Here is a 27,236-nt window from a genome sequence, read left to right on the forward strand (position 1 = left end):
TATGTATTCATTACCCTGCAAGAGAGAAAAAAAATGTATGCATTACCCTGCAAGATAAAATTGAAATGTATGCATTACCCTGCAAGATAAAATTGAAATGTATGCATTATCCTGCAAGATAAAATTGAAATGTATGCATTACCCTGCAAGATAAAATTGAAATGTATGCATTATCCTGCAAGATAAAATGGAAATGTATGCATTACCCTACATGAGAAAAGACAAATTAATGCATTACCCTGCAAACAAACACATCTATTCAGCACTGTAGGATGTAGCTATATCACATTCACTGCATCCCAAATGACACCCTATTCCCTATATAGTGCACTATTTTAGACCAGGCCCTATGGCTCTATATAGGGAATTGGGTGCCATTTGGGATGCCCAGTAGGAAACAAACAAATATAACAGAATACCAGAGAAACCTTTGAAAATGCTGATTCATATCAAACAAAGGCCATGAAAACAACAGGGAGAGAAACATGTCATAAAGGGTTTCTTCACATTATTTTGGTTCATGTGGTTATGTTGGAATTGCCTTCCTCATCATTATCCTCAAGGTCTCTACTGAAGAATAAAGGGTCATTGTCTCTGAATAAAATAGGGTGCCATTTGGGACACAACCAGCGTGTGGATGTCGGACGCAACCAGTATGTGGATGTTGGACGCAACCAGTATGTAGATGTTTGATGTTGTTTGTGCCAAAGGTGTAGGAACTCCTGCTGAGGTGTTTAAGGGCTAGGGGGCAGTATTTTGACGTCCGGATGAAAAGCGTGCCCAAAGTAAACTGCCTGTTACTCAGGCCCAGAAGCTAGGATATGCATATAATTGGTAGATTTGGATAGTTTCTAAAACTGTTAAAATAATGTCTGTGAGTATAAATGAACTGATATGGCAGGCGAAACCCCGAGGACAAACCATCCCCCCCCCCCCCAAAAAAAATTCAGCCACTGAATTTTTGTTTCTTCCATTTGCAAATAATGGCACCAACTGTTGTCACCTTCTCACCTAGCTGCTTGGTGATGGTCTTGTAGCCCATTTCAGCCTTGTGTAGGTCTACAATCTTATCCCTGACATCCTTGGAGAGCTCTTTGGTCTTGGCCAAGGTGGAGAGTTTGGAGTCTGATTGATTGATTGCTTCTGTGGACAGGTGTCTTTTATGCAGGTAACAATCTGCGGTTAGGATCACTCCCTTTAAGAGTGTGCTCCTAATCTCAGCTCGTTACCTGTATAAAAGACACCTGGGAGCCAGAAATCTTACTGATTGAGAGGGGGTCAAGTACTTATTTCCCTCATTAAAATGCAAATCATTTTATAACATTTTTGACATGCGTTTTTCTGGATTTTTCTGTTGTTATTCTGTCTCTCACTGTTCAAATAAACCAACTATTAAAATTATAGACTGATCGTTTCTTTGAAAGTGGGCAAACGTACAAAATCAGCAGGGGATCAAATACTTTTTTCCCTCACTGTAACTGGTCATAATATTAATTATAATAATTAGAGTAACTGGTCATAATATTAATAATGTTATCTACTCTGAGTGAGGGTTAGTTAGAACCTGAGGATCTGAACAACACAGGTCAAGTGTGTGTGTGTGTGTGTGTGTGTGTGTGTGTGTGTGTGTGTGTGTGTGTGTGTGTGTGTGTGTGTGTGTGTGTGTGTGTGTGTGTGTGTGTGTGTGTGTGTGTGTGGGTGTGTGTGTGTGTGTGACAGAGGGAACGGAAAACTGTTATCACTATCTACTGACAGAGGGAACAGGAAACTGTTATCACCACTATCTACTGACAGAGGGAACAGGAAACTGTTATCACCACTATCTACTGACAGAGGGAACGGGAAACTGTTATCACCACTATCTACTGACAGAGGGAACAGGAAACTGTTATCACTATCTACTGACAGAGGGAACAGGAAACTGTTATCATCACTATCTACTGACAGAGGGAACAGGAAACTGTTATCACCACTATCTACTGACAGAGGGAACGGGAAACTGTTATCACCACTATCTACTGACAGAGGGAACAGGAAACTGTTATCACCACTATCTACTGACAGAGGGAACAGGAAACTGTTATCATCACTATTTACTGACGGAGGGAACGGGAAACTGTTATCATCACTATTTACTGACAGAGGGAACAGGAAACTGTTATCACCACTATCTACTGACAGAGGGAACAGGAAACTGTTATCACCACTCTCTACTGACAGAGGGAACGGGAAACTGTTATCATCACTATCTACTGACAGAGGGAACAGGAAACTGTTATCATCACTATCTACTGACAGAGGGAACAGGAAACTGTTATCATCACTATCTACTGACAGAGGGAACAGGAAACTGTTATCACCACTATCTACTGACAGAGGGAACGGTAAACTGTTATCACCACTATCTACTGACGGAGGGAACAGGAAACTGTTATCACCACTATCTACTGACAGAGGGAACAGGAAACTGTTATCACCACTATCTACTGACAGAGGGAACAGGAAACTGTTATCACCACTATCTACTGACAGAGGGAACAGGAAACTGTTATCACTATCTACTGACGGAGGGAACGGGAAACTGTTATCACTATCTACTGACGGAGGGAACGGGAAACTGTTATCACCACTATCTACTGACAGAGGGAACAGGAAACTGTTATCACCACTATCTACTGACAGAGGGAACAGGAAACTGTTATCACCACTATCTACTGACAGAGGGAACAGGAAACTGTTATCACCACTCTCTACTGACAGAGGGAACAGGAAACTGTTATCACCACTATCTACTGACAGAGGGAACAGGAAACTGTTATCACTCTACTGACAGAGGGAACGGGAAACTGTTATCACCACTATCTACTGACAGAGGGAACAGGAAACTGTTATCACCACTCTCTACTGACAGAGGGAACAGGAAACTGTTATCATCACTATCTACTGACAGAGGGAACAGGAAACTGTTATCACCACTATCTACTGACAGAGGGAACAGGAAACTGTTATCACTCTACTGACAGAGGGAACGGGAAACTGTTATCACCACTATCTACTGACAGAGGGAACAGGAAACTGTTATCACTCTACTGACAGAGGGAACGGGAAACTGTTATCACCACTATCTACTGACAGAGGGAACAGGAAACTGTTATCACCACTCTCTACTGACAGAGGGAACAGGAAACTGTTATCACCACTATCTACTGACAGAGGGAATGGGAAACTGTTATCACCACTATCTACTGACAGAGGGAACAGGAAACTGTTATCACCACTCTCTACTGACAGAGGGAACGGGAAACTGTTATCATCACTGTCTACTGACAGAGGGAACAGGAAACTGTTATCACCATCTACTGACAGAGGGAACAGGAAACTGTTATCACCACTATCTACTGACAGAGGGAACGGGAAACTGTTATCATCACTGTCTACTGACAGAGGGAACAGGAAACTGTTATCACCACTATCTACTGACAGAGGGAACGGGAAACTGTTATCACTATCTACTGACAGAGGGAACAGGAAACTGTTATCACCACTATCTACTGACAGAGGGAACGGGAAACTGTTATCATCACTATCTACTGACAGAGGGAACAGGAAACTGTTATCACCACTATCTACTGACAGAGGGAACGGGAAACTGTTATCACCACTATCTACTGACAGAGGGAACAGGAAACTGTTATCACTATCTACTGACAGAGGGAACAGGAAACTGTTATCACCACTATCTACTGACAGAGGGAACGGGAAACTGTTATCACCACTATCTACTGACAGAGGGAACAGGAAACTGTTATCACCACTATCTACTGACAGAGGGAACAGGAAACTGTTATCACCACTATCTACTGACAGAGGGAACAGGAAACTGATATCACTATCTACTGACAGAGGGAACAGGAAACTGTTATCACCACTATCTACTGACAGAGGGAACAGGAAACTGTTATCACCACTATCTACTGACAGAGGGAACAGGAAACTGTTATCACTATCTAATGACAGAGGGAACGGGAAACTGTTATCACCACTATCTACTGACAGAGGGAACGGGAAACTGTTATCACCACTATCTACTGACAGAGGGAACAGGAAACTGTTATCACCACTATCTACTGACAGAGGGAACAGGAAACTGTTATCACCACTATCTATTGACAGAGGGAACGGGAAACTGTTATCACTATCTACTGACAGAGGGAACAGGAAACTGTTATCACCACTATCTATTGACAGAGGGAACAGGAAACTGTTATCACCACTATCTACTGACAGAGGGAACGGGAAACTGTTATCACTATCTACTGACAGAGGGAACGGGAAACTGTTATCACCACCATCTACTGACAGAGGGAACGGGAAACTGTTATCACCACTATCTACTGACAGAGGGAACAGGAAACTGTTATCATCACTATCTACTGACAGAGGGAACAGGAAACTGTTATCACTATTTACTGACAGAGGGAACGGGAAACTGTTATCATCACTATCTACTGACAGAGGGAACGGGAAACTGTTATCACCACTATCTACTGACAGAGGGAACAGGAAACTGTTTTCACCACTATCTACTGACAGAGGGAACGGGAAACTGTTATCACCACTATCTACTGACAGAGGGAACGGGAAACTGTTATCATCACTATCTACTGACAGAGGGAACAGGAAACTGTTATCACCACCATCTACTGACAGAGGGAACGGGAAACTGTTATCACCACTATCTACTGACAGAGGGAACGGGAAACTGTTATCACCACTATCTACTGACAGAGGGAACGGGAAACTGTTATCACCACTATCTACTGACAGAGGGAACGGGAAACTGTTATCATCACTATCTACTGACAGAGGGAACAGGAAACTGTTATCACCACCATCTACTGACAGAGGGAACGGGAAACTGTTATCACCACTATCTACTGACAGAGGGAACGGGAAACTGTTATCACTATTTACTGACAGAGGGAACGGGAAACTGTTATCACTATCTACTGACGGAGGGAACGGGAAACTGTTATCACTATCTACTGACAGAGGGAACGGGAAACTGTTATCACCACTCTCTACTGACAGAGGGAACAGGAAACTGTTATCACCACTATCTACTGACAGAGGGAATGGGAAACTGTTATCACCACTATCTACTGACAGAGGGAACAGGAAACTGTTATCACCACTCTCTACTGACAGAGGGAACGGGAAACTGTTATCACCACTATCTACTGACAGAGGGAACGGGAAACTGTTATCACTATCTACTGACAGAGGGAACAGGAAACTGTTATCATCACTATCTACTGACAGAGGGAACAGGAAACTGTTATCACCATCTACTGACAGAGGGAACAGGAAACTGTTATCACCATCTACTGACAGAGGGAACGGGAAACTGTTATCATCACTGTCTACTGACAGAGGGAACAGGAAACTGTTATCACCATCTACTGACAGAGGGAACGGGAAACTGTTATCATCACTCTCTACTGACAGAGGGAACAGGAAACTGTTATCACCATCTACTGACAGAGGGAACGGGAAACTGTTATCACCACTATCTACTGACAGAGGGAACAGGAAACTGTTATCACTATCTACTGACAGAGGGAACAGGAAACTGTCATCACCACTATCTACTGACAGAGGGAACGGGAAACTGTTATCACCACTATCTACTGACAGAGGGAATGGGAAACTGTTATCACCACTATCTACTGACAGAGGGAACAGGAAACTGTTATCACCACTCTCTACTGACAGAGGGAATGGGAAACTGTTATCACCACTATCTACTGACAGAGGGAACAGGAAACTGTTATCACCACTCTCTACTGACAGAGGGAACGGGAAACTGTTATCACCACTATCTACTGACAGAGGGAATGGGAAACTGTTATCACCACTATCTACTGACAGAGGGAACAGGAAACTGTTATCACCACTCTCTACTGACAGAGGGAACGGGAAACTGTTATCACCACTATCTACTGACAGAGGGAACGGGAAACTGTTATCACTATCTACTGACAGAGGGAACAGGAAACTGTTATCATCACTATCTACTGACAGAGGGAACAGGAAACTGTTATCACCATCTACTGACAGAGGGAACAGGAAACTGTTATCACCATCTACTGACAGAGGGAACGGGAAACTGTTATCACCACTATCTACTGACAGAGGGAACAGGAAACTGTTATCACCACTATCTACTGACAGAGGCAACAGGAAACTGTTATCACTATCTACTGACAGAGGGAACAGGAAACTGTTATCACTATCTACTGACAGAGGGAACGGGAAACTGTTATCACCACTATCTACTGACAGAGGGAACAGGAAACTGTTATCACTATCTACTGACAGAGGGAACGGGAAACTGTTATCATCACTATCTACTGACAGAGGGAACAGGAAACTGTTATCACCACTATCTACTGACAGAGGGAACGGGAAACTGTTATCACCACTATCTACTGACAGAGGGAACAGGAAACTGATATCACTATCTACTGACAGAGGGAACAGGAAACTGTTATCACCACTATCTACTGACAGAGGGAACAGGAAACTGTTATCACCACTATCTACTGACAGAGGGAACAGGAAACTGTTATCACCACTATCTATTGACAGAGGGAACGGGAAACTGTTATCACTATCTACTGAAAGAGGGAACAGGAAACTGTTATCACCACTATCTATTGACAGAGGGAACAGGAAACTGTTATCACCACTATCTACTGACAGAGGGAACAGGAAACTGTTATCACTCTACTGACAGAGGGAACGGGAAACTGTTATCACCACTATCTACTGACAGAGGGAACGGGAAACTGTTATCACTATCTACTGACAGAGGGAACGGGAAACTGTTATCACCACTATCTACTGACAGAGGGAACAGGAAACTGTTATCACCACTATCTACTGACAGAGGGAACGGGAAACTGTTATCACCACTATCTACTGACAGAGGGAACAGGAAACTGTTATCACCACTATCTACTGACAGAGGGAACAGGAAACTGTTTTCACCACTATCTACTGACAGAGGGAACGGGAAACTGTTATCACCACTATCTACTGACAGAGGGAACAGGAAACTGTTATCACCACTATCTACTGACAGAGGGAACAGGAAACTGTTATCACCACTATCTACTGACAGAGGGAACGGGAAACTGTTATCACCACTATCTACTGACAGAGGGAACAGGAAACTGTTATCACCACTATCTACTGACAGAGGGAACAGGAAACTGTTTTCACCACTATCTACTGACAGAGGGAACGGGAAACTGTTATCACCACTATCTACTGACAGAGGGAACGGGAAACTGTTATCATCACTATCTACTGACGGAGGGAACGGGAAACTGTTATCACTATTTACTGACAGAGGGAACAGGAAACTGTTATCACCACTATCTACTGACAGAGGGAATGGGAAACTGTTATCACCACTATCTACTGACAGAGGGAACAGGAAACTGTTATCACCAGTCTCTACTGACAGAGGGAACGGGAAACTGTTATCACCACTATCTACTGACAGAGGGAACGGGAAACTGTTATCACTATCTACTGACAGAGGGAACAGGAAACTGTTATCATCACTATCTACTGACAGAGGGAACAGGAAACTGTTATCATCACTATCTACTGACAGAGGGAACAGGAAACTGTTATCACCATCTACTGACAGAGGGAACAGGAAACTGTTATCACCATCTACTGACAGAGGGAACGGGAAACTGTTATCATCACTGTCTACTGACAGAGGGAACAGGAAACTGTTATCACCACTATCTACTGACAGAGGGAACGGGAAACTGTTATCATCACTATCTACTGACAGAGGGAACAGGAAACTGTTATCACCACTATCTACTGACAGAGGGAACAGGAAACTGTTATCACTATCTACTGACAGAGGGAACAGGAAACTGTTATCACCACTATCTACTGACAGAGGGAACGGGAAACTGTTATCACCACTATCTACTGACAGAGGGAACAGGAAACTGTTATCACTATCTACTGACAGAGGGAACAGGAAACTGTTATCACCACTATCTACTGACAGAGGGAACGGGAAACTGTTATCACCACTATCTACTGACAGAGGGAACAGGAAACTGTTATCACCACTATCTACTGACAGAGGGAACAGGAAACTGTTATCACCACTATCTACTGACAGAGGGAACAGGAAACTGATATCACTATCTACTGACAGAGGGAACAGGAAACTGTTATCACCACTATCTACTGACAGAGGGAACAGGAAACTGTTATCACCACTATCTACTGACAGAGGGAACAGGAAACTGTGATCACTATCTACTGACAGAGGGAACGGGAAACTGTTATCACCACTATCTACTGACAGAGGGAACGGGAAACTGTTATCACCACTATCTACTGACAGAGGGAACAGGAAACTGTTATCACCACTATCTACTGACAGAGGGAACAGGAAACTGTTATCACCACTATCTATTTACAGAGGGAACAGGAAACTGTTATCACTATCTACTGACAGAGGGAACAGGAAACTGTTATCACCACTATATACTGACAGAGGGAACAGGAAACTGTTATCACCACTATCTACTGACAGAGGGAACGGGAAACTGTTATCACTATCTACTGACAGAGGGAACAGGAAACTGTTATCACCACTATCTACTGACAGAGGGAACGGGAAACTGTTATCATCACTATCTACTGACAGAGGGAACAGGAAACTGTTATCACCACTATCTAGTGACAGAGGGAACGGGAAACTGTTATCACCACTATCTACTGACAGAGGGAACAGGAAACTGTTATCACTATCTACTGACAGAGGGAACAGGAAACTGTTATCACCACTATCTACTGACAGAGGGAACAGGAAACTGTTATCACCACTATCTACTGACAGAGGGAACAGGAAACTGTTATCACTATCTAATGACAGAGGGAACGGGAAACTGTTATCACCACTATCTACTGACAGAGGGAACGGGAAACTGTTATCACCACTATCTACTGACAGAGGGAACAGGAAACTGTTATCACCACTATCTACTGACAGAGGGAACAGGAAACTGTTATCACCACTATCTATTGACAGAGGGAACGGGAAACTGTTATCACTATCTACTGACAGAGGGAACAGGAAACTGTTATCATCACTATCTACTGACAGAGGGAACAGGAAACTGTTATCACTATTTACTGACAGAGGGAACGGGAAACTGTTATCATCACTATCTACTGACAGAGGGAACGGGAAACTGTTATCACCACTATCTACTGACAGAGGGAACAGGAAACTGTTTTCACCACTATCTACTGACAGAGGGAACAGGAAACTGTTATCACCATCTACTGACAGAGGGAACGGGAAACTGTTATCATCACTGTCTACTGACAGAGGGAACAGGAAACTGTTATCACCATCTACTGACAGAGGGAACGGGAAACTGTTATCATCACTCTCTACTGACAGAGGGAACAGGAAACTGTTATCACCATCTACTGACAGAGGGAACAGGAAACTGTTATCACCATCTACTGACAGAGGGAACGGGAAACTGTTATCATCACTGTCTACTGACAGAGGGAACAGGAAACTGTTATCACCATCTACTGACAGAGGGAACGGGAAACTGTTATCATCACTCTCTACTGACAGAGGGAAGAGGAAACTGTTATCACCATCTACTGACAGAGGGAACGGGAAACTGTTATCACCACTATCTACTGACAGAGGGAACAGGAAACTGTTATCACTATCTACTGACAGAGGGAACAGGAAACTGTCATCACCACTATCTACTGACAGAGGGAACGGGAAACTGTTATCACCACTATCTACTGACAGAGGGAACAGGAAACTGTTATCACTATCTACTGACGGAGGGAACGGGAAACTGTTATCACCACTATCTACTGACAGAGGGAACAGGAAACTGTTATCACCACTCTCTACTGACAGAGGGAACGGGAAACTGTTATCACCACTATCTACTGACAGAGGGAATGGGAAACTGTTATCACCACTATCTACTGACAGAGGGAACAGGAAACTGTTATCACCACTATCTACTGACAGAGGGAACAGGAAACTGTTATCACCACTATCTACTGACAGAGGGAACAGGAAACTGATATCACTATCTACTGACAGAGGGAACAGGAAACTGTTATCACCACTATCTACTGACAGAGGGAACAGGAAACTGTTATCACCACTATCTACTGACAGAGGGAACAGGAAACTGTTATCACCACTATCTATTGACAGAGGGAACAGGAAACTGTTATCACCACTATCTACTGACAGAGGGAACGGGAAACTGTTATCACTATCTACTGACAGAGGGAACGGGAAACTGTTATCACCACCATCTACTGACAGAGGGAACGGGAAACTGTTATCACCACTATCTACTGACAGAGGGAACAGGAAACTGTTATCATCACTATCTACTGACAGAGGGAACAGGAAACTGTTTTCACCACTATCTACTGACAGAGGGAACGGGAAACTGTTATCACCACTATCTACTGACAGAGGGAACGGGAAACTGTTATCATCACTATCTACTGACAGAGGGAACAGGAAACTGTTATCACCACCATCTACTGACAGAGGGAACGGGAAACTGTTATCACCACTATCTACTGACAGAGGGAACAGGAAACTGTTATCACCACTATCTACTGACAGAGGGAACGGGAAACTGTTATCATCACTATCTATTGACAGAGGGAACAGGAAACTGTTATCACCACTATCTACTGACAGAGGGAACGGGAAACTGTTATCACTATCTACTGACAGAGGGAACGGGAAACTGTTATCACCACCATCTACTGACAGAGGGAACGGGAAACTGTTATCACCACTATCTACTGACAGAGGGAACAGGAAACTGTTATCATCACTATCTACTGACAGAGGGAACAGGAAACTGTTTTCACCACTATCTACTGACAGAAGGAACGGGAAACTGTTATCACCACTATCTACTGACAGAGGGAACAGGAAACTGTTATCACCACTATCTACTGACAGAGGGAACAGGAAACTGTTATCACTCTACTGACAGAGGGAACGGGAAACTGTTATCACCACTATCTACTGACAGAGGGAACAGGAAACTGTTATCACCACTCTCTACTGACAGAGGGAACAGGAAACTGTTATCACCACTATCTACTGACAGAGGGAATGGGAAACTGTTATCACCACTATCTACTGACAGAGGGAACAGGAAACTGTTATCACCACTCTCTACTGACAGAGGGAACGGGAAACTGTTATCACCACTATCTACTGACAGAGGGAACGGGAAACTGTTATCACTATCTACTGACAGAGGGAACAGGAAACTGTTATCATCACTATCTACTGACAGAGGGAACAGGAAACTGTTATCATCACTATCTACTGACAGAGGGAACAGGAAACTGTTATCACCATCTACTGACAGAGGGAACAGGAAACTGTTATCACCATCTACTGACAGAGGGAACGGGAAACTGTTATCATCACTGTCTACTGACAGAGGGAACAGGAAACTGTTATCACCACTATCTACTGACAGAGGGAACGGGAAACTGTTATCATCACTATCTACTGACAGAGGGAACAGGAAACTGTTATCACCACTATCTACTGACAGAGGGAACGGGAAACTGTTATCACCACTATCTACTGACAGAGGGAACAGGAAACTGTTATCACTATCTACTGACAGAGGGAACAGGAAACTGTTATCACCACTATCTACTGACAGAGGGAACGGGAAACTGTTATCACCACTATCTACTGACAGAGGGAACAGGAAACTGTTATCACCACTATCTACTGACAGAGGGAACAGGAAACTGTTATCACCACTATCTACTGACAGAGGGAACAGGAAACTGATATCACTATCTACTGACAGAGGGAACAGGAAACTGTTATCACCACTATCTACTGACAGAGGGAACAGGAAACTGTGATCACTATCTACTGACAGAGGGAACGGGAAACTGTTATCACCACTATCTACTGACAGAGGGAACGGGAAACTGTTATCACCACTATCTACTGACAGAGGGAACAGGAAACTGTTATCACCACTATCTACTGACAGAGGGAACAGGAAACTGTTATCACCACTATCTATTTACAGAGGGAACGGGAAACTGTTATCACTATCTACTGACAGAGGGAACAGGAAACTGTTATCACCACTATATACTGACAGAGGGAACAGGAAACTGTTATCACCACTATCTACTGACAGAGGGAACGGGAAACTGTTATCACTATCTACTGACAGAGGGAACAGGAAACTGTTATCACCACTATCTACTGACAGAGGGAACGGGAAACTGTTATCATCACTATCTACTGACAGAGGGAACAGGAAACTGTTATCACCACTATCTAGTGACAGAGGGAACGGGAAACTGTTATCACCACTATCTACTGACAGAGGGAACAGGAAACTGTTATCACCACTATCTACTGACAGAGGGAACAGGAAACTGTGATCACTATCTACTGACAGAGGGAACGGGAAACTGTTATCACCACTATCTACTGACAGAGGGAACGGGAAACTGTTATCACTCTACTGACAGAGGGAACAGGAAACTGTTATCACCACTATCTACTGACAGAGCGAACAGGAAACTGTTATCACCACTATCTATTGACAGAGGGAACGGGAAACTGTTATCACTATCTACTGACAGAGGGAACAGGAAACTGTTATCACCACCATCTACTGACAGAGGGAACGGGAAACTGTTATCACCACTATCTACTGAGAGAGGGAACAGGAAACTGTTATCACTATCTACTGACAGAGGGAACGGGAAACTGTTATCACCACTATCTACTGACAGAGGGAACAGGAAACTGTTATCATCACTATCTACTGACAGAGGGAACAGGAAACTGTTATCACCACTATCTACTGACAGAGGGAACGGAAACTGTTATCACCACTATCTACTGACAGAGGGAACAGGAAACTGTTTTCACCACTATCGACTGACAGAGGGAACGGGAAACTGTTATCACCACTATCTACTGACAGAGGGAACGGGAAACTGTTATCATCACTATCTACTGACAGAGGGAACAGGAAACTGTTATCACCACTATCTACTGACAGAGGGAACAGGAAACTGTTATCACTATCTACTGACAGAGGGAACGGGAAACTGTTATCACCACTATCTACTGACAGAGGGAACAGGAAACTGTTATCACCACTCTCTACTGACAGAGGGAACAGGAAACTCTTATCACCACTCTCTACTGACAGAGGGAACGGGAAACTGTTATCACCACTATCTACTGACAGAGGGAACAGGAAAATGTTATCACCACTCTCTACTGACAGAGGGAACAGGAAAATGTTATCACCACTATCTACTGACAGAGGGAACGGGAAACTGTTATCACCACTCTCTACTGACAGAGGGAACAGGAAACTGTTATCACCACTATCTACTGACAGAGGGAACAGGAAACTGTTATCACCACTATCTACTGACAGAGGGAACAGGAAACTGATATCACCACTATCTACTGACAGAGGGAACGGGAAACTGTTATAACCACCATCTACTGACAGAGGGAACAGGAAACTGTTATCATCACTGTCTACTGACAGAGGGAACAGGAAACTGTTATAACCACCATCTACTGACAGAGGGAACAGGAAACTGTTATCATCACTGTCTACTGACAGAGGGAACAGGAAACTGTTATCACCATCTACTGACAGAGGGAATGGGAAACTGTTATCATCCCTGTCTACTGACAGAGGAACAGGAAACTGTTATCACCACTCTCTACTGACAGAGGGAACAGGAAACTGTTATCACCACTATCTACTGACAGAGGGAACAGGAAACTGTTATCACCACTATCTATTGACAGAGGGAACAGGAAACTGTTATCACCACTATCTACTGACAGAGGGAACAGGAAACTGTTATCACCACTCTCTACTGACAGAGGGAACAGGAAACTGTTATCACCACTATCTACTGTCAGAGGGAACAGGAAACTGTTATCACCACTATCTACTGACAGAGGGAACAGGAAACTGTTATCACTCTACTGACAGAGGGAACGGGAAACTGTTATCACCACTATCTACTGACAGAGGGAACAGGAAACTGTTATCACCACTCTCTACTGACAGAGGGAACAGGAAACTGTTATCACCACTATCTACTGACAGAGGGAACGGGAAACTGTTATCACCACTCTCTACTGACAGAGGGAACGGGAAACTGTTATCACCACTATCTACTGACAGAGGGAACAGGAAACTGTTATCACCACTATCTACTGACAGAGGGAACGGGAAACTGTTATCACCACTATCTACTGACAGAGGGAACGGGAAACTGTTATCACTATCTACTGACAGAGGGAACAGGAAACTGTTATCACCATCTACTGACAGAGGGAACGGGAAACTGTTATCACCACTATCTACTGACAGAGGGAACGGGAAACTGTTATCATCACTCTCTACTGACAGAGGGAAGAGGAAACTGTTATCACCATCTACTGACAGAGGGAACAGGAAACTGTTATCACCACTATCTACTGACAGAGGGAACGGGAAACTGTTATCACTATCTACTGACAGAGGGAACAGGAAACTGTTATCACCACTATCTACTGACAGAGGGAACGGGAAACTGTTATCACTATCTACTGACAGAGGGAACAGGAAACTGTTATCACCACTATCTACTGACAGAGGGAACGGAAACTGTTATCACCACTATCTACTGACAGAGGGAACAGGAAACTGTTATCACCACTATCTACTGACAGAGGGAACAGGAAACTGTTATCACCACTATCTACTGACAGAGGGAACGGGAAACTGTTATCACCACTATCTACTGACAGAGGGAACGGGAAACTGTTATCATCACTATCTACTGACAGAGGGAACAGGAAACTGTTATCACCACTATCTACTGACAGAGGGAACAGGAAACTGTTATCACTCTACTGACAGAGGGAACAGGAAACTGTTATCACCACTATCTACTGACAGAGGGAACAGGAAACTGTTATCACTCTACTGACAGAGGGAACAGGAAACTGTTATCACCACTATCTACTGACAGAGGGAACGGGAAACTGTTATCACCACTATCTACTGACAGAGGGAACAGGAAACTGTTATCACTAACTACTGACAGAGGTAACAGGAAACTGTTATCACCACTATCTACTGACAGAGGGAACGGGAAACTGTTATCATCACTATCTACTGACAGAGGGAACAGGAAACTGTTATCACTATCTACTGACAGAGGGAACAGGAAACTGTTATCACCACTATCTACTGACAGAGGGAACAGGAAACTGTTATCACCACTATCTACTGACAGAGGGAACAGGAAACTGTTATCACCACTATCTACTGACAGAGGGAACGGGAAACTGTTATCACCACTATCTACTGACAGAGGGAACAGGAAACTGTTATCACCACTATCTACTGACGGAGGGAACGGGAAACTGTTATCGCTATTTACTGACAGAGGGAACGGGAAACTGTTATCACCACTATCTACTGACGGAGGGAACGGGAAACTGTTATCATCACTATCTACTGACAGAGGGAACAGGAAACTGTTATCACCACTATCTACTGACAGAGGGAACAGGAAACTGTTATCACTCTACTGACAGAGGGAACAGGAAACTGTTATCACCACTATCTACTGACAGAGGGAACAGGAAACTGTTATCACTCTACTGACAGAGGGAACAGGAAACTGTTATCACCACTATCTACTGACAGAGGGAACGGGAAACTGTTATCACCACTATCTACTGACAGAGGGAACAGGAAACTGTTATCACTAACTACTGACAGAGGTAACAGGAAACTGTTATCACCACTATCTACTGACAGAGGGAACGGGAAACTGTTATCATCACTATCTACTGACAGAGGGAACAGGAAACTGTTATCACTATCTACTGACAGAGGGAACAGGAAACTGTTATCACCACTATCTACTGACAGAGGGAACAGGAAACTGTTATCACCACTATCTACTGACAGAGGGAACAGGAAACTGTTATCACCACTATCTACTGACAGAGGGAACGGGAAACTGTTATCACCACTATCTACTGACAGAGGGAACAGGAAACTGTTATCACCACTATCTACTGACGGAGGGAACGGGAAACTGTTATCGCTATTTACTGACAGAGGGAACGGGAAACTGTTATCACCACTATCTACTGACGGAGGGAACGGGAAACTGTTATCACCACTATCTACTGACAGAGGGAACAGGAAACTGTTATCACCACTATCTACTGTCAGAGGGAACAGGAAACTGTTATCACCACTATCTACTGACAGAGGGAACAGGAAACTGTTATCACTCTACTGACAGAGGGAACGGGAAACTGTTATCACCACTATCTACTGACAGAGGGAACAGGAAACTGTTATCACCACTCTCTACTGACAGAGGGAACAGGAAACTGTTATCACCACTATCTACTGACAGAGGGAACGGGAAACTGTTATCACCACTCTCTACTGACAGAGGGAACGGGAAACTGTTATCACCACTATCTACTGACAGAGGGAACGGGAAACTGTTATCACTATCTACTGACAGAGGGAACAGGAAACTGTTATCACCACTATCTACTGACAGAGGGAACAGGAAACTGTTATCATCACTCTCTACTGACAGAGGGAAGAGGAAACTGTTATCACCACTATCTACTGACAGAGGGAACAGGAAACTGTTATCACCACTCTCTACTGACAGAGGGAACAGGAAACTGTTATCACCACTATCTACTGACAGAGGGAACAGGAAACTGTTATCATCACTCTCTACTGACAGAGGGAAGAGGAAACTGTTATCACCATCTACTGACAGAGGGAACAGGAAACTGTTATCACTATCTACTGACAGTGGGAACAGGAAACTGTTATCACCACTATCTACTGACAGAGGGAACGGGAAACTGTTATCACCACTATCTACTGACAGAGGGAACAGGAAACTGTTATCACCACTATCTACTGACAGAGGGAACGGAAACTGTTATCACCACTATCTACTGACAGAGGGAACAGGAAACTGTTATCACCACTATCTACTGACAGAGGGAACAGGAAACTGTTATCACCACTATCTACTGACAGAGGGAACGGGAAACTGTTATCACCACTATCTACTGACAGAGGGAACGGGAAACTGTTATCACCACTATCTACTGACAGAGGGAACAGGAAACTGTTATCATCACTATCTACTGACAGAGGGAACAGGAAACTGTTATCACTCTACTGACAGAGGGAACAGGAAACTGTTATCACCACTATCTACTGACAGAGAGAACGGGAAACTGTTATCACCACTATCTACTGACAGAGGGAACAGGAAACTGTTATCACTATCTACTGACAGAGGGAACGGGAAACTGTTATCATCACTATCTACTGACAGAGGGAACAGGAAACTCTTATCACCACTATCTACTGACAGAGGGAACAGGAAACTGTTATCATCACTATCTACTGACAGAGGGAACAGGAAACTGTTATCACTCTACTGACAGAGGGAACAGGAAACTGTTATCACCACTATCTACTGACAGAGGGAACAGGAAACTCTTATCACCACTATCTACTGACAGAGGGAACAGGAAACTGTTATCATCACTATCTACTGACAGAGGGAACAGGAAACTGTTATCACTCTACTGACAGAGGGAACAGGAAACTGTTATCACCACTATCTACTGACAGAGGGAACAGGAAACTGTTATCACCACTATCTACTGACAGAGGGAACAGGAAACTGTTATCACCACTATCTACTGACAGAGGGAACAGGAAACTGTTATCACCACTATCTACTGACAGAGGGAACGGGAAACTGTTATCACCACTATCTACTGACAGAGGGAACAGGAAACTGTTATCACTAACTACTGACAGAGGTAACAGGAAACTGTTATCACCACTATCTACTGACAGAGGGAACGGGAAACTGTTATCATCACTATCTACTGACAGAGGGAACGGGAAACTGTTATCACCACTATCTACTGACAGAGGGAACAGGAAACTGTTATCACTATCTACTGACAGAGGGAACAGGAAACTGTTATCACCACTATCTACTGACAGAGGGAACAGGAAACTGTTATCACCACTATCTACTGACAGAGGGAACAGGAAACTGTTATCACCACTATCTACTGACAGAGGGAACGGGAAACTGTTATCACCACTATCTACTGACAGAGGGAACGGGAAACTGTTATCACTATCTACTGACAGAGGGAACGGGAAACTGTTATCACTATTTACTGACAGAGGGAACGGGAAACTGTTATCACTATCTACTGACAGAGGGAACAGGAAACTGTTATCACCACTATCTACTGACAGAGGGAACAGGAAACTGTTATCACTCTACTGACAGAGGGAACGGGAAACTGTTATCACCACTATCTACTGACAGAGGGAACAGGAAACTGTTATCACCACTCTCTACTGACAGAGGGAACAGGAAACTGTTATCACCACTATCTACTGACAGAGGGAACGGGAAACTGTTATCACCACTCTCTACTGACAGAGGGAATGGGAAACTGTTATCACCATCTACTGACAGAGGGAACGGGAAACTGTTATCACCACTATCTACTGACAGAGGGAACAGGAAACTGTTATCACTATTTACTGACAGAGGGAACAGGAAACTGTTATCACCACTCTCTACTGACAGAGGGAACGGGAAACTGTTATCACTATCTACTGACAGAGGGAACAGGAAACTGTTATCACTATCTACTGACAGAGGGAACAGGAAACTGTTATCACTCTCTACTGACAGAGGGAACAGGAAACTGTTATCACCACTATCTACTGACAGAGGGAACAGGAAACTGTTATCACCACTATCTACTGACAGAGGGAACAGGAAACTGTTATCATCACTATCTACTGACAGAGGGAACAGGAAACTGTTATCACCATCTACTGACAGAGGGAACAGGAAACTGTTATCACCATCTACTGACAGAGGGAACGGGAAACTGTTATCACCACTATCTACTGACAGAGGGAACAGGAAACTGTTATCACTATCTACTGACAGAGGGAACGGGAAACTGTTATCATCACTATCTACTGACAGAGGGAACAGGAAACTGTTATCACCACTATCTACTGACAGAGGGAACAGGAAACTGTTATCACCACTATCTACTGACAGAGGGAACAGGAAACTGTTATCACCACTATCTACTGACAGAGGGAACAGGAAACTGTTATCACCACTATCTACTGACAGAGGGAACGGGAAACTGTTATCACCACTATCTACTGACAGAGGGAACAGGAAACTGTTATCATCACTATCTACTGACAGAGGGAACAGGAAACTGTTATCACTCTACTGACAGAGGGAACAGGAAACTCTTATCACCACTATCTACTGACAGAGGGAACAGGAAACTGTTATCATCACTATCTACTGACAGAGGGAACAGGAAACTGTTATCACTCTACTGACAGAGGGAACAGGAAACTCTTATCACCACTATCTACTGACAGAGGGAACAGGAAACTGTTATCACCACTATCTACTGACAGAGGGAACAGGAAACTGTTATCACCACTATCTACTGACAGAGGGAACAGGAAACTGTTATCACCACTATCTACTGACAGAGGGAACAGGAAACTGTTATCACTCTACTGACAGAGGGAACAGGAAACTGTTATCACCACTATCTACTGACAGAGGGAACGGGAAACTGTTATCACCACTATCTACTGACAGAGGGAACAGGAAACTGTTATCACTAACTACTGACAGAGGTAACAGGAAACTGTTATCACCACTATCTACTGACAGAGGGAACAGGAAACTGTTATCATCACTATCTACTGACAGAGGGAACAGGAAACTGTTATCACCACTATCTACTGACAGAGGGAACGGAAACTGTTATCACCACTATCTACTGACAGAGGGAACAGGAAACTGTTTTCACCACTATCGACTGACAGAGGGAACGGGAAACTGTTATCACCACTATCTACTGACAGAGGGAACGGGAAACTGTTATCATCACTATCTACTGACAGAGGGAACAGGAAACTGTTATCACCACTATCTACTGACAGAGGGAACAGGAAACTGTTATCATCACTATCTACTGACAGAGGGAACGGGAAACTGTTATCACCACTATCTACTGACAGAGGGAACGGGAAACTGTTATCACCACTATGTACTGACAGAGGGAACAGGAAACTGTTATCACTCTACTGACAGAGGGAACAGGAAACTGTTATCACCACTATCTACTGACAGAGGGAACAGGAAACTGTTATCACTATCTACTGACAGAGGGAACGGGAAACTGTTATCACCACTATCTACTGACAGAGGGAACAGGAAACTGTTATCACCACTCTCTACTGACAGAGGGAACAGGAAACTCTTATCACCACTCTCTACTGACAGAGGGAACAGGAAACTGTTATCACCACCATCTACTGACAGAGGAAACAGGAAACTGTTATCACTATCTACTGACGGAGGGAACAGGAAAATGTTATCACCACTATCTACTGACAGAGGGAACGGGAAACTGTTATCACCACTCTCTACTGACAGAGGGAACAGGAAACTGTTATCACCACTATCTACTGACAGAGGGAACAGGAAACTGTTATCACCACTATCTACTGACAGAGGGAACAGGAAACTGATATCACCACTATCTACTGACAGAGGGAACGGGAAACTGTTATAACCACCATCTACTGACAGAGGGAACAGGAAACTGTTATCATCACTGTCTACTGACAGAGGGAACAGGAAACTGTTATAACCACCATCTACTGACAGAGGGAACAGGAAACTGTTATCATCACTGTCTACTGACAGAGGGAACAGGAAACTGTTATCACCATCTACTGACAGAGGGAATGGGAAACTGTTATCATCCCTGTCTACTGACAGAGGAACAGGAAACTGTTATCACCACTCTCTACTGACAGAGGGAACAGGAAACTGTTATCACCACTATCTACTGACAGAGGGAACAGGAAACTGTTATCACCACTATCTATTGACAGAGGGAACAGGAAACTGTTATCACCACTATCTACTGACAGAGGGAACAGGAAACTGTTATCACCACTCTCTACTGACAGAGGGAACAGGAAACTGTTATCACCACTATCTACTGTCAGAGGGAACAGGAAACTGTTATCACCACTATCTACTGACAGAGGGAACAGGAAACTGTTATCACTCTACTGACAGAGGGAACGGGAAACTGTTATCACCACTATCTACTGACAGAGGGAACAGGAAACTGTTATCACCACTCTCTACTGACAGAGGGAACAGGAAACTGTTATCACCACTATCTACTGACAGAGGGAACGGGAAACTGTTATCACCACTCTCTACTGACAGAGGGAACGGGAAACTGTTATCACCACTATCTACTGACAGAGGGAACAGGAAACTGTTATCACCACTATCTACTGACAGAGGGAACGGGAAACTGTTATCACCACTATCTACTGACAGAGGGAACGGGAAACTGTTATCACTATCTACTGACAGAGGGAACAGGAAACTGTTATCACCATCTACTGACAGAGGGAACGGGAAACTGTTATCACCACTATCTACTGACAGAGGGAACGGGAAACTGTTATCATCACTCTCTACTGACAGAGGGAAGAGGAAACTGTTATCACCATCTACTGACAGAGGGAACAGGAAACTGTTATCACCACTATCTACTGACAGAGGGAACGGGAAACTGTTATCACTATCTACTGACAGAGGGAACAGGAAACTGTTATCACCACTATCTACTGACAGAGGGAACGGAAACTGTTATCACTATCTACTGACAGAGGGAACAGGAAACTGTTATCACCACTATCTACTGACAGAGGGAACGGGAAAGTGTTATCACCACTATCTACTGACAGAGGGAACAGGAAACTGTTATCACCACTATCTACTGACAGAGGGAACGGGAAACTGTTATCATCACTATCTACTGACAGAGGGAACAGGAAACTGTTATCACCACTATCTACTGACAGAGGGAACGGAAACTGTTATCACCACTATCTACTGACAGAGGGAACAGGAAACTGTTATCACCACTATCTACTGACAGAGGGAACAGGAAACTGTTATCACCACTATCTACTGACAGAGGGAACGGGAAACTGTTATCACCACTATCTACTGACAGAGGGAACGGGAAACTGTTATCATCACTATCTACTGACAGAGGGAACAGGAAACTGTTATCACCACTATCTACTGACAGAGGGAACAGGAAACTGTTATCACTCTACTGACAGAGGGAACAGGAAACTGTTATCACCACTATCTACTGACAGAGGGAACAGGAAACTGTTATCACTCTACTGACAGAGGGAACAGGAAACTGTTATCACCACTATCTACTGACAGAGGGAACGGGAAACTGTTATCACCACTATCTACTGACAGAGGGAACAGGAAACTGTTATCACTAACTACTGACAGAGGTAACAGGAAACTGTTATCACCACTATCTACTGACAGAGGGAACGGGAAACTGTTATCATCACTATCTACTGACAGAGGGAACAGGAAACTGTTATCACTATCTACTGACAGAGGGAACAGGAAACTGTTATCACCACTATCTACTGACAGAGGGAACAGGAAACTGTTATCACCACTATCTACTGACAGAGGGAACAGGAAACTGTTATCACCACTATCTACTGACAGAGGGAACGGGAAACTGTTATCACCACTATCTACTGACAGAGGGAACAGGAAACTGTTATCACCACTATCTACTGACGGAGGGAACGGGAAACTGTTATCGCTATTTACTGACAGAGGGAACGGGAAACTGTTATCACCACTATCTACTGACGGAGGGAACGGGAAACTGTTATCACTATCTACTGACAGAGGGAACGGGAAACTGTTATCACCACTATCTACTGTCAGAGGGAACAGGAAACTGTTATCACCACTATCTACTGACAGAGGGAACAGGAAACTGTTATCACCACTATCTACTGACAGAGGGAACAGGAAACTGTTATCACCACTATCTACTGACAGAGGGAACAGGAAACTGTTATCATCACTATCTACTGACAGAGGGAACAGGAAACTGTTATCACCACTATCTACTGTCAGAGGGAACAGGAAACTGTTATCACCACTATCTACTGACAGAGGGAACAGGAAACTGTTATCACTCTACTGACAGAGGGAACGGGAAACTGTTATCACCACTATCTACTGACAGAGGGAACAGGAAACTGTTATCACCACTCTCTACTGACAGAGGGAACAGGAAACTGTTATCACCACTATCTACTGACAGAGGGAACGGGAAACTGTTATCACCACTCTCTACTGACAGAGGGAACAGGAAACTGTTATCACCACTATCTACTGACAGAGGGAACGGGAAACTGTTATCACTATCTACTGACAGAGGGAACAGGAAACTGTTATCACCACTATCTACTGACAGAGGGAACAGGAAACTGTTATCATCACTCTCTACTGACAGAGGGAAGAGGAAACTGTTATCACCACTATCTACTGACAGAGGGAACAGGAAACTGTTATCACCACTCTCTACTGACAGAGGGAACAGGAAACTGTTATCACCACTATCTACTGACAGAGGGAACAGGAAACTGTTATCATCACTCTCTACTGACAGAGGGAAGAGGAAACTGTTATCACCATCTACTGACAGAGGGAACAGGAAACTGTTATCACTATCTACTGACAGAGGGAACAGGAAACTGTTATCACCACTATCTACTGACAGAGGGAACGGGAAACTGTTATCACCACTATCTACTGACAGAGGGAACAGGAAACTGTTATCACCACTATCTACTGACAGAGGGAACGGAAACTGTTATCACCACTATCTACTGACAGAGGGAACAGGAAACTGTTATCACCACTATCTACTGACAGAGGGAACAGGAAACTGTTATCACCACTATCTACTGACAGAGGGAACGGGAAACTGTTATCACCACTATCTACTGACAGAGGGAACGGGAAACTGTTATCACCACTATCTACTGACAGAGGGAACAGGAAACTGTTATCATCACTATCTACTGACAGAGGGAACAGGAAACTGTTATCACTCTACTGACAGAGGGAACAGGAAACTGTTATCACCACTATCTACTGACAGAGAGAACGGGAAACTGTTATCACCACTATCTACTGACAGAGGGAACAGGAAACTGTTATCACTATCTACTGACAGAGGGAACGGGAAACTGTTATCATCACTATCTACTGACAGAGGGAACAGGAAACTCTTATCACCACTATCTACTGACAGAGGGAACAGGAAACTGTTATCATCACTATCTACTGACAGAGGGAACAGGAAACTGTTATCACTCTACTGACAGAGGGAACAGGAAACTGTTATCACCACTATCTACTGACAGAGGGAACAGGAAACTCTTATCACCACTATCTACTGACAGAGGGAACAGGAAACTGTTATCATCACTATCTACTGACAGAGGGAACAGGAAACTGTTATCACTCTACTGACAGAGGGAACAGGAAACTGTTATCACCACTATCTACTGACAGAGGGAACAGGAAACTGTTATCACCACTATCTACTGACAGAGGGAACAGGAAACTGTTATCACCACTATCTACTGACAGAGGGAACAGGAAACTGTTATCACCACTATCTACTGACAGAGGGAACGGGAAACTGTTATCACCACTATCTACTGACAGAGGGAACAGGAAACTGTTATCACTAACTACTGACAGAGGTAACAGGAAACTGTTATCACCACTATCTACTGACAGAGGGAACGGGAAACTGTTATCATCACTATCTACTGACAGAGGGAACGGGAAACTGTTATCACCACTATCTACTGACAGAGGGAACAGGAAACTGTTATCACTATCTACTGACAGAGGGAACAGGAAACTGTTATCACCACTATCTACTGACAGAGGGAACAGGAAACTGTTATCACCACTATCTACTGACAGAGGGAACAGGAAACTGTTATCACCACTATCTACTGACAGAGGGAACGGGAAACTGTTATCACCACTATCTACTGACAGAGGGAACGGGAAACTGTTATCACTATCTACTGACAGAGGGAACGGGAAACTGTTATCACTATTTACTGACAGAGGGAACGGGAAACTGTTATCACTATCTACTGACAGAGGGAACAGGAAACTGTTATCACCACTATCTACTGACAGAGGGAACAGGAAACTGTTATCACTCTACTGACAGAGGGAACGGGAAACTGTTATCACCACTATCTACTGACAGAGGGAACAGGAAACTGTTATCACCACTCTCTACTGACAGAGGGAACAGGAAACTGTTATCACCACTATCTACTGACAGAGGGAACGGGAAACTGTTATCACCACTCTCTACTGACAGAGGGAATGGGAAACTGTTATCACCACTATCTACTGACAGAGGGAACGGGAAACTGTTATCATCACTATCTACTGACAGAGGGAACAGGAAACTGTTATCACTATCTACTGACAGAGGGAACAGGAAACTGTTATCACCACTATCTACTGACAGAGGGAACAGGAAACTGTTATCACCACTATCTACTGACAGAGGGAACAGGAAACTGTTATCACCACTATCTACTGACAGAGGGAACGGGAAACTGTTATCACCACTATCTACTGACAGAGGGAACAGGAAACTGTTATCACCACTATCTACTGACGGAGGGAACGGGAAACTGTTATCGCTATTTACTGACAGAGGGAACGGGAAACTGTTATCACCACTATCTACTGACGGAGGGAACGGGAAACTGTTATCACCACTATCTACTGACAGAGGGAACAGGAAACTGTTATCACCACTATCTACTGTCAGAGGGAACAGGAAACTGTTATCACCACTATCTACTGACAGAGGGAACAGGAAACTGTTATCACTCTACTGACAGAGGGAACGGGAAACTGTTATCACCACTATCTACTGACAGAGGGAACAGGAAACTGTTATCACCACTCTCTACTGACAGAGGGAACAGGAAACTGTTATCACCACTATCTACTGACAGAGGGAACGGGAAACTGTTATCACCACTCTCTACTGACAGAGGGAACGGGAAACTGTTATCACCACTATCTACTGACAGAGGGAACGGGAAACTGTTATCACTATCTACTGACAGAGGGAACAGGAAACTGTTATCACCACTATCTACTGACAGAGGGAACAGGAAACTGTTATCATCACTCTCTACTGACAGAGGGAAGAGGAAACTGTTATCACCACTATCTACTGACAGAGGGAACAGGAAACTGTTATCACCACTCTCTACTGACAGAGGGAACAGGAAACTGTTATCACCACTATCTACTGACAGAGGGAACAGGAAACTGTTATCATCACTCTCTACTGACAGAGGGAAGAGGAAACTGTTATCACCATCTACTGACAGAGGGAACAGGAAACTGTTATCACTATCTACTGACAGAGGGAACAGGAAACTGTTATCACCACTATCTACTGACAGAGGGAACGGGAAACTGTTATCACCACTATCTACTGACAGAGGGAACAGGAAACTGTTATCACCACTATCTACTGACAGAGGGAACGGAAACTGTTATCACCACTATCTACTGACAGAGGGAACAGGAAACTGTTATCACCACTATCTACTGACAGAGGGAACAGGAAACTGTTATCACCACTATCTACTGACAGAGGGAACGGGAAACTGTTATCACCACTATCTACTGACAGAGGGAACGGGAAACTGTTATCACCACTATCTACTGACAGAGGGAACAGGAAACTGTTATCATCACTATCTACTGACAGAGGGAACAGGAAACTGTTATCACTCTACTGACAGAGGGAACAGGAAACTGTTATCACCACTATCTACTGACAGAGAGAACGGGAAACTGTTATCACCACTATCTACTGACAGAGGGAACAGGAAACTGTTATCACTATCTACTGACAGAGGGAACGGGAAACTGTTATCATCACTATCTACTGACAGAGGGAACAGGAAACTCTTATCACCACTATCTACTGA

General features: G+C 43.9%; 1 protein-coding gene across 1 annotated transcript in view; it reads right to left on the minus strand.

Moving 5' to 3' along the window:
• The window catches only part of LOC106606155 (CUB and sushi domain-containing protein 3), a 540,034-nt gene that overhangs the window by 178,509 nt on the left and 334,289 nt on the right, over window positions 1-27,236 (minus strand). The window contains exon 40 of the mRNA XM_082975995.1: window positions 1-15. This exon is cut by the window's left edge and continues 55 nt beyond it. Within this exon, the coding sequence (XP_082832121.1) occupies window positions 1-15 (15 nt within the window). The remainder of the gene's footprint in view (window positions 16-27,236) is intronic.

Source organism: Salmo salar, chromosome 05 (assembly GCF_965601325.2).
Source record: "Salmo salar chromosome 05, fSalSal1, whole genome shotgun sequence".
NCBI classification, from domain to species: Eukaryota; Metazoa; Chordata; class Actinopteri; order Salmoniformes; family Salmonidae; genus Salmo; species Salmo salar.